The following is a 10,382-nucleotide window of genomic DNA, read 5'->3' as shown; positions in this document are numbered from 1 at the left end:
TTTTTTCTTTTGAATACAATCTTTGTCCTCTTCCTTTCCCCATCAAACTCACGAGAGGACGTATTGAGAAACTCTTCTTGGATTGCCGCTGGGCTTCTTCAAGTTAGCCAAGGAAGAACCAGGTTCCAGTAATTTCAAGAAACAGTGGGTCGCCCTTCCTGGGGTTGGGTGGGGGAGGGGGAATGGAAGAGCTTTCTCTGACAGTGACAGCACCCCCAGGAGCAAAAGGAAAGAGAGAACCGAGGAAGACAACAACTGTGGTGGGAAGAATTCTCGACTTGAGGGTGGCACACAGCTCCTGACGACTCGGGGTGTGTCTAAGGCGGCACTGGATGGCTCTTCAGATACGACCCAGATAGGCCAGAGGCTGGAGCAAGCTGGGGAGCAGGCATGCGGGCTGGGATGAGGTTATGCTGCAGACGGAACAGCCCCACCTCCTCGGTAGGCATGAGTGACAGGCAGAAACTCGGCAGAGAGCATGGCGGGGAGGGCACCAGTGGGCCAAATGAGAGAGTCAAGTAGGACGGAAAGTGCCAACACAAACATGACCTCTACTTGTCTCCAGTCTAAGAGAACAGCTATGCTCGGGGTGGGGAGAAGGAGGAAGGTGAAGGAACCCAGAAATATCAGCTGGCCTGGGGTACCAGGAGGCAATGCGACTCTTCCGGGGTGGGCAGGCAGGTCCATGGAAGCCCATATCCCCATGGTGGAAACGACAATCTCTTCAGTTCGACTTGGACCAAATCTTGGCACTCCCGCGGAGCCTGGCAAGGGGGGAAAAAGGGAGAGGGAGAGGGGGAGGGAGTATGTAGGAGCCCTTTGCCCTGTGCCCCCCATCCTGCACACAAGTACAGGCAGCCCAGGTGCTGAAGGAAAAGTGGGGTACCCCAGAAGCAAGCGGGTCCTGCCCCACAGCCTCACCCCTTGCCCTTGGAGGCCTTTTTGCTGGGCTGACGCTGGTTAGTGCCAGGGGCTGGTTCCCGCAGCTCGGTCAGGTGCTGCTCGGGGTCTTGAGATGTGGCGGCAGCGGCAGCTGCAGTTGTCACTTTAATGGTTTTTTTAAGGTTGGCGACCTACATACAGGGAAGGAGAGACAGTAGGGAATGGTCAAGGAAGCTTCCAGAATCTCAGAGTCCTTGCTCAGCTTGTCTGTCAGCTCCAGCCACTGTCCCAGCCCTCTGGGCCAGAGCGTAGGGCTCAAGCTGGAGGGGCTCGGCCCACCCTGCTCCCCTGCTGGCTTACCTCACTCTCGATCTGCTGCCTGAGACCCAGCTGCTGCTCCTTGTACTGGTTGGCTCGGCTCACCTGCTCCTCGATGCCTGACAGCACTGCCTCACAGCCCACACACCTGCGGGAACCAAGAGACAAGCATCGGTGGGGGGCTGGGGCGGGGTGTGATCCTGCACTCATGAGAAACAGACATTCTGGATGGTCCCCTTGCCTGGAAACCCAGCTGCCACCAAACTTTGAGGAGGCAAAGGTTGATCACAGCAGGAGATGAGAGGGAAAGAATGGGTCGAAGATGGGACCGGAGAGATAGCATGGAGGTAGGGTGTTTGCCTTGAATGCAGGACGGTGGTTCGAATCCTGGCATCCCATATAGTCCCCCGTGCCTGCCAGGAGCAATTTCTGAGCGTAGAGTCAGGAGTGACCCCTGAGCGCTGCTGGGTGTGACCCAAAAACCAAAAACCAAAAAAAAAAAAAAAAAAAAAAAAGAATGGGTCAAAGAGGAAAGGCAGGCAGGGCTTTCCTGGAAAGGTGCTTGCCTTGCTGGAGGATGACCCCCTGGTTCCATTGTCGGGTGTGGGACCCCCAGCACAGTCAGGGTGGCTTGGGGAATCCCTGGTACTGCAGGCCTCTGCAGCTCTAGAGTCTCAGCCCCTCAGGCCTAGATGGCCAAGCAAGTCCAGGAGGGGTTCCTGGGCCTCCCCCACCCCACCTAAAAAAGAGCATGGAGTGCACACAGGATGGGAGCCAGAAGAGAAAGCACAATGGGGTAAGAGATGCTAAAGAGTCAGGGGCCAGAGAATAACACAGCTGTAGGGAGTTTGCCTTGTACCCAGCTGACCCAGACCCAGGAAGGACCTGGGTTCGATTCCCAGCATCCCATAAGGTCCCCCGACCCTGCCAGGGGTGATTTCTGAGCACAGAGCCAGGAGTAGACCCTGAACACCGCAGGTTTTGGCCCCAAAACACAAAAATACCAAAAAAATACAAAAATTACAAAAAAAAGGGCCCGGAGAGATAGCACAGCGGCGTTTGCCTTGCAAACAGCCAATTCAGGACCAAAGGTGGTTGGTTCGAATCCCGGTGTCCCATATGGTCCCCCGTGCCTGCCAGGAGCTACTTCTGAGCACACAGCCAGGAGTAACCCCTGAGCAACGCCGGGTGTGGCCCAAAAAAAACCAAAAAAAAAAAAAAAAATTACAAAAAAAAAAAAAAAAGTGCGGGTTAGATAGAAATGGAGAGAAGAGGAGGAGCCGGGGGGGGGGGGGGACCCTTATGATTGTGGCAAATACTGGTTACAGACCAAAGGGCTGATGAAAAGATGCCAGCCCAGGAGCTACATTGCCACAGGTTGCACCTTCTGCCTCCTCTGCCTTTCTCCAGCCTGCACCTCTAACAGTGGTCCTCAAACTACGGCCTGCAGGCCACAAATTGTATGTGCTCCCAATTTGTTTCTTCACTTCAAAATAAGATATTTGCAGTGTGCATAAGAATTTGTTCACAGTTTTTGTTTTTACTATAGTCCGGCCCTCCAATGGTCTGAGGGACAGTGAACTGGCCCCGTTTAAAAAAGTTTGAGGACCGGGGCCGGAGAGAGAGCATGGAAGTAAGGCGTTTGCCTTTCATGCAGAAGGTCACTGGTTCGAATCCCATCATCCCATATGGTCCCCCGAGCCTGCCAGGAACTATTTCTGAGCACAGAGCCAGGAGTAAATGCTGAGCACTGCCGAGTGTGACCCAAAAACCAAAAAATTAAAAAATAAAAAGTTTGAGGACCACTGCGAGAGTCTAGGAGGACAAGGATTCTCCGTGAGCCTCTTGAATCCCAGCTCCTAGGCCCAGAACCGGGCGGCATCTCCTGCCCCTCACTTCACAGCACCCCTCCCTTTTGGGGGTGAGAGGAGACTGGATGGGGACATGCCCGAGTCTCACCACTCCTGCAGGGTCTGGATGATGGCGCTGAGGTCCTGGCGCTGGATGTCCCGGCCGATGCAGTAGTCGACTTCCAGCCGCTGGTTGCGCTGGTCGAGGGAGCCGCGGAGCACATCAGCGTACATGGCCTCGATGACCAGGTCCTCCAGCTGCCTCACGTTGCGCAGGTCCAGGGCTTCCAGCAGCACTGCGTAGGGGATGCACTGCAGCCACGGGGGGGGGGGGGGGGGGGCAGGAGGGTGGGCAGGCTGTGGGGCCTCCTCACTCCCTTGCCCCTGTCCTGGCTTCTCCTGCCTGCCTCCCTCCGCCTGCCAGTCTTTCTCTGCTCATGTCCTCTAAGAGGCCGGCTCCAAGGCCTTATGGATGCGGGGCATTCCCGCTTCAAAAAAATGTAAATCAACTTGGGGCTGAAGAGATAGCACAGCAATAGGAGATTTGCGTTGCACACAGCTGATTCGAACAAACGGTGGTTTGAATCCTGGCATCCCATATGGTCCCCCGGGCCTGTCAGGAGCAACTTCTGAGCACAGGGCAGGAGTAACCCCTGAGTGCCTCTGGGTGTGACCCCCAAATCAAAACCAAACAAAAATACCAAAAACAAAACCAAAAAGATGTAACAACCTGAGCGGGAGATAGTACAGTGGATAAGTATGGTGTTTGCCTTGCTCAACTCCCAACATCAGTCACACATATGGAAGCTCCTGTATTATTTTGGGGTCACACCCAATGCTGCTCAGGGGTCACTCCTGGTAGTGCTGGGCAGGAAGACACCTGATGTGGTGCCAGGAATTGCACCGAGTTGGCCACATGCCAGCTTTAACTCCTGGACTGTCTCTCAGCCTCCCATCCCTGCTGTTTTGTTTTGTTTGGGGGTAGGGGCGCACATATGAGAAGGGGATGTGTGCTCGCTTCGGCAGCACATATACTAAAATTGGAACGATACAGAGAAGATTAGCATGGCCCCTGCGCAAGGATGATACGCAAATTCGTGAAGCGTTCCATATTTAAAAAAAAAAAAAAAAAAAGAGAAGGGGATGTGCTTACTCCTGACTCTGAACTTAGCAATCACTTCCTGGCAGTGCTCAGGGTAACCAGTGGTATGCCAAGAACTGAACCCAGGGGCCGGGAAGGTGGCGCTAGAGGTAAGGTGTCTGCCTTACAAGCACTAGCGTAGGATGGACCTCAGTTCAATCCCCTGGCATCCCATATGTTTCCCCCAAGACAGGGGCGATTTCTGAGCGCATAGCCAAGAGTAACCCCTGAGCATCAAACTGGTGTGACCCAAAAACAAACAAACAAAAAAGAACTGAACCCAGGTCAGCAGTGTGCAAGGCAAGAATCTTAAACTACTGGACTCTCGGGCCCGGAGAGATAGCACAGCAGCGTTTGCCTTGCAAGCAGCCGATCCAGGACCAAAGGTGGCTGGTTCGAATCCCAGTGTCCCATATGGTCCCCTGTGCCTGCCAGGAGCTATTTCTGAGCAGACAGCCAGGAGTAACCCCTGAGCACCGCCGGGTGTGGCCCAAAAACAAAACAAAAAAAAAAATACTGGACTCTCTCTTTGGACCCCAATTGCTATTTTTTTTTTGGTTCTTTTTGGGGGGGCCACACCCAGTGACACTCAGGGGTTACTCCTGGCTCTGTGCTCAGAAATCACTCCTGGCTTGGGCGACCATGTGGGACACCGGGGATCGGACCTAGTCCTGTCCTAGGCTAGCCGAGTGCAAGGCAAACACCCAACTGCTGCTCTATTGCTCCGGCCCCACAGTTGCTATTTTGTGGATTTTTGCTTTTGAGACACACCCAGCAATGCTCATGCAATCACAAGTACTCAGCAGACCATATGGGATGACGGCAATGAACTCAGGTCAGCTGTATGCAAGGTGAGGGCCTTACCTGCTCTATTATTTCTCTGATTCTACATTGCTATTCTTTTTTTGTTTGTTTGTTTGTTTGGTTTTATTTTTGTCTTGGGGTTACACCCAACGATGCTCAGGAGTTAATTCTGGTTCTGCACTCAGAAATCGCTCCTGGCAGGCTTGGGGGACCATATGGGATACCAGGATTCGAACCACTATTTGGCTGCATACAAGTCACATGCCCTACAGCTGTGCTATCTCTCCGGCCCCACTCCATTGCTATTTTGACCCCAAACACAAAAGATGTTTTACTCAGAATTTCAAATGATTGGAAAGGAAAAAAGAAAGTGGAGTCTTGCTGCTTGGACAAGGACTTTAGAAATGAATGTAGGAGGGCCAAGTGGAGGAGGCAGAAGCGGTGTGGTGGGCAAAGACTGTTCTGGGGCCAAAAAGGTGCTGCCCTGATTCCGGCCTGGGCCAAAGGTCACTCACCTTGACTTTGGCAGCCAGCGTGACCACCGACAGGTGCCGAAGCTTATTCTTCTGAGCTTCCGTAAGTGAAGGAAGGTTTCGGGCCTCGGCTAGGAAGAAAGGACAAAGCTAAGGAACCTTGACTTAACCTATCCCACTCATCTCTTCTTTACTTAAACTTCCATGCCAATTCATGCCTTAATTTGAGGGGGCCATACCCAGCTGTCCTCAGGTGGGGGCACAGGGCCAACCAAGGAGGTGATGGGAATCGAACCTGGGTCCATTGCATTGCAAGGCAGGTGCCCATCCTACTGCATTATCTTTCCAGCGCCAACCTCAGGGATCTCAAGGATCAAAGTTGGGTTTCTCCCTAGAATGTTCCCTGAGCCCCTCTGGAAAGTGCCCTCTCCCATCGCCCCACTCCAGAGCTCCAGCCCCTCCAGTTACCCAGGTAGTCCGAATAGGTGCCATAGGCAAACACAGTGAGTAGCCGGAATGTGGAGGCAAAGTCACTCTCGGCCAGCTGCAAAAGAGGGATACAGCAGTGAGAAGCAGGCATCCACCACCGCACCCCTTTCCAGCCCCCTCCAGCCTTCCTTGTTTTGAACTTCACTTTCCTCTGGCATTACTTCTCCCAGGGCACCAAAGTAGCTCACTGCCTTTGCTCATCTCCAGGACACCCTTAATGCCTCCAGGCCTTTGGCTATCCCAGTGGTTTCTTGGTTTTGTTTTGGGGTCACACCTGGCAATGCTCAGGGAGCACTCCTAGTGGTACTCAAGAGGACCTGATCAGGATTCAAATCTGGGTTGGCAGCATGCAAGGCAAGTGCCTTCACTCAGGGGCTGCTTCATCAGCTCTACACAGGTGATTTAAAAAAAATTAGCTGGCTGACTTAAATCAGACTGGCAGAAATATCACAAATATCATGAGATCCTTGTCCTATATACAGGTTTTCAAATGGGTCTGTAAGCCTACTGGTTTCCATCATCTGCCCCAACAAAGCCCTTTCCTCCATATGTCTCCCTGAAATTCAGAGCCGAGGGTCTGCCAAGTGTTTGGGCTGTTACAGACACAACACATTGTGCTGTTTGGGATCAGAATGTGGCCCAGACTGCTGCCCATGAGTTTCTTTTTGGTTTATTTTGGGGCCACACCCAATGGTCTCAGGGGTTATTACTGACAGGATGGGGGGACCATATGGAATGCCGGGGATCGAACCTGGGTTGACCATGTGCGAGGCAAATGCCCTACCAGCTGTGCTATGGCTCAGCCACTGTGAATTTCTTTTGTCTACTTGGCAGCTCACTGGGCCTTGTACTCAATCACTCTGACATTTACTCAATTCAGCACTGCTTGAGGTGGCTACCTAAGAATATCTTTCTGACAGATTATAGATCTAGACTCTGATAACCTATGTGGGTCTCACAGCACTCTGAATAAAGAAAAAAAATTACTGGATTCCTGCAGGTATAACCATTCATCTGGTCTCTGCAAGTGGGACATAAGGTTTGAGTGGGTAAGCACTGTCTGGTACTTTTCTGGTATTCTCAGATGAATGCTAAAGGGGCACCCCCAAAATGGTGCCTATCTTCACATTGATGAACTCTTAGCTCTGTTGCAGAGAGGGGAAGGCAGACTACCCTTATGCCCATTTCAGAGTGGTTCCAAGACTCAATCACAGACCCTTAAAAACTGAATTTTGGGGGCCGGAGAGATAGCATGGAGGTAAGGTGTTTGCCTTTCATGCAGAAGGTCATCGGTTCGAATCCCGGCGTCCCATATGGTCCCCTGTGCCTGCCAGGAGCAATTTCTGAGCATGGAGCCAGGAGTAACCCCTGAGCACTGCCGGGTGTGACCCAAAAACCACAAAAAAACAAAAAAAACAAAAAAAAACTGAATTTTGTCCACATATCATTGTTGCAGCATCTCAAGTTGGTGGCAAATGTATGAGTCACCCATCTACTCTGGGATTCTTTTTGTTGATGGGTCACACCTGGCAATGCTCATGGCTTATGTCCTGGCTTTGCACTCAGGAATGACACCTGGTGGTACTCAGGGGATCAGGTCAGTCACATTGCAAGGCAAGTGTGTCTTTTCAGCACCATCATCCACCCTGAGATTTTATTCCTTTCTTTTTTTGCTTGAGGGTCATACCTAGAAGTGCTTAAGGCAGGGGTGGCGAACAAGTTCAACACAAAGAGCCAAAATTTTAAACTGTGAGAGTCAGAGAGCCACATCATGCAGTGACCTGTCAAAACAGACACACTCACACAAAAGCATATAATTTTAACAATAATCTATTTTGCCATTTTGAGTGAAGATAAAAATCCTGCAGAGGTGAGGGTGTGCTGCGACTTCCACACTAAGAACTCATGGCAAGATGTGACCCAATATGTGACACATGGTCGTCGTTGTCCCTCCCACCTCCCCACCCGTGCAGTTGTTTCCGAGGGAGGGGAGACAGGATGACACAGCCTGGGGGTGGGACTACACACTCGGAGATCTCTCCTCAGAGGTCCCTCCTGAGAAGCAGCAGAACAAAATCCAAACTTGGCAAAGAGCCACAGTATACAAAATAATGATAAGAGGCAAAGAGCAGCATTTATTTTGGCCAGAAGCCACATGCGGCTTAAGGATTACTCCCAGCTCTGGGTCCTGGGGTTGCTTTTGGCAGTGTTAGAGGGGTAAGCACCATTACTGGGGATTAAACTTGGGCCTCAAAGTTGGGCCTCCAGGACACAAATCACACATTAGCTTTTTGAACCAACTCCTCCAACCTGGATTTTATTTGGTTTTTACTTTTTTTGGTTTTGGGGCCACACCCGGTAGCACCCTGAATTTTAAACAACACTGGGGCAGAGGATGTGGCTCAAGTGGAGAAACACATTCCTAGCATATATGAGGCCCTGATTCCCTCTTCAGCATAAATGTGCTTCCCTAAGCAATGTTGCCCCCAGAATGGAAACTGAAACACACATATACACGCACCTCAGATGGCCCTTTGACCAGAAAGGATCTCTGAGTGGAGTCAGGAGAAAACTCCAAACACTGCTGAGCGTGGCTCAAAAAAAAATTTAGAGGGCCTGGAGAGATAGCACAGCGGTGTTTGCCTTGCAAGCAGCCGATCCAGGACCAAAGGTGGTTGGTTCGAATCCCGGTGTCCCATATGATCCCCCGTGCCTGCCAGCCAGGAGCTATTTCTGAGCAGACAGCCAGGAGTAACCCCTGAGCAACGCCGGGTGTGGCCCAAATACAAAAAAAAAAAAATTTAGAAAAACACTCTAAAGAGAAGGATTGGTATAAATTCTTGCAGAACATAATGTCTAGTCTACTAGGCAACCACTAAATGATTCTCTTAGCTGCTTCCATACTCAGGATTTAATTATTTATTTAGTTATTTATTATTATTATTATTATTATTATTTTGGTTTTTGGGTCACACCCGGCAGTGCTCAGGAGTCACTCCTGGCTCCACGCTCAGAAATCGCTCCTGGCAGGCTTGGGGGACCACGTGGGATGCTGGGATTTGAACCACTGTCCTTCTGCATGAAAGGCAAACGCCTTACAACATGCTATCTCTCCAGCCCCCATACTCAGGATTTTATACTTGATTTTGGTGAGAAACAGGAAGAAAAGTCCATAGAGATTACTGGGATGGGGGAATAGTAGTTTAGAGGTAAAGCTTTAAAGAGAAAACTCGGGCCCTAAAATAAAAGTGATACTATTACTCACAGTTATTACAATTGTGGAGACAGGCTAGAGCCCAGCGTCCTATTTTAAATGGCAATGAGAAATGACTAGATTTCACAGATCTTTCACTTCCAGAAGGCAACTTAAGTGTGGACGTGCACACTTCCTCCAGCAAGCAGTCTGTTAATCATCCTCAGGTGGGTGTTTTGTGGTTGTTCAAAGAAATGATTACGGGACTACAGAATCTCGGAGGGCCTGCCCACCCCTTTTCAAGCTCAAAACTTGGGCTCCACTGCTTCCCTTTGGTGGTAGCTACAAACCCCAAGGCCAAGAACCCACCTCTCTAACATTAGGCATATCCAGCAGTTCCCCAAACACGTAGACGCCAGGGGCCTCCAGCACCTGGTGGACGAGTGTAGCCAGCGCTGCCCCTTTGGCCGACTTGGCCAAGAGCAGAAATTGCTCCTGGTTCTGCCCTGTCACCTTCACCTCGGCGCTCATAGCGAGCTGGCTGGGGGGTGGTGGTGCTTGGTGCTTGGGCTCAGGAAGCCTGGAGCTGCAAGGAGAGAGGATGGGAAGCTGCTAAGAGATGCCTTTTGACCTCTGGAAGGCTGGGAAGCACAGAGGGGGGCTGAGGTGGGGAGTCAGTCCCCTTTGGAAGTCAGCAGATGCGATGGAGTCTGGAATCTAGGTGATCTTCCATATAGGGGTACTTTGGAGAGAAGACAGTGGGCAGAAGACAGTGAACATGGAGGCTGCCAAGCCCACCCTGGACACCCCGAAGTGCAGCCCACTGAACTTGATGACATGGAAAGCCTTGGAGGGAAAGGTATGAAGGGAGTCCCATAGGGTCCACCCTAACCATGACTGGAGACTGAAGGCCTCCCCAGCCCACCCCTCCCCTCAAACCACGTGACCTCCCATAGACCCGCCCCATTCCAAGATCACGTGATCCAGCTAGCACCGCCCACCAACCAGATCACGTGACTCCGCAGCTCCGCCCCCTCCCTTAAAGAGGCCGCCCGGACACCGTGGCCGCCCGCCGACTGCCTTGCCCCGTCGTACCCCGGGTCCGACTCTGCGGGCCGCTACCTGGAAGCTTCCCTCTTCCACCCGCACCAGGCGGGGCCGCAGCTCCGTCACCTCCGGCAGCTGTTTCCCAGCTTTGCCGGCCGCCTCCCAAACGGGGCCGCTCTGGCCAC

General features: G+C 51.8%; 1 protein-coding gene and 1 non-coding gene across 2 annotated transcripts; one reads left to right on the top strand and one right to left on the bottom strand.

The window, feature by feature from the left end:
* Positions 1 to 654: 654 nt before the first annotated feature.
* On the bottom strand, positions 655 to 10,382 carry COPS7A (COP9 signalosome subunit 7A). Its single transcript, XM_049772104.1, has 8 exons — positions 10,273 to 10,382; positions 9,520 to 9,737; positions 5,937 to 6,012; positions 5,511 to 5,599; positions 3,160 to 3,362; positions 1,243 to 1,348; positions 922 to 1,073; positions 655 to 764 (listed from the first exon to the last, which is right to left on the bottom strand). Exons 2-8 carry the CDS (start codon positions 9,679 to 9,681, stop codon positions 725 to 727), a joined length of 828 nt encoding a protein of 275 aa, XP_049628061.1. The 5' UTR covers positions 9,682 to 9,737; positions 10,273 to 10,382; the 3' UTR covers positions 655 to 724.
* LOC126008309 (U6 spliceosomal RNA) lies at positions 4,061 to 4,167 on the top strand. Its single transcript, XR_007495646.1, has one exon. It is a non-coding gene; the product is annotated as a U6 spliceosomal RNA (small nuclear RNA).

The sequence above is a fragment of the Suncus etruscus genome, chromosome 4 (genome assembly GCF_024139225.1).
Source record: "Suncus etruscus isolate mSunEtr1 chromosome 4, mSunEtr1.pri.cur, whole genome shotgun sequence".
Lineage (NCBI taxonomy): Eukaryota > Metazoa > Chordata > Mammalia > Eulipotyphla > Soricidae > Suncus > Suncus etruscus.
This window is presented reverse-complemented; position numbering and strand designations above follow the sequence as displayed.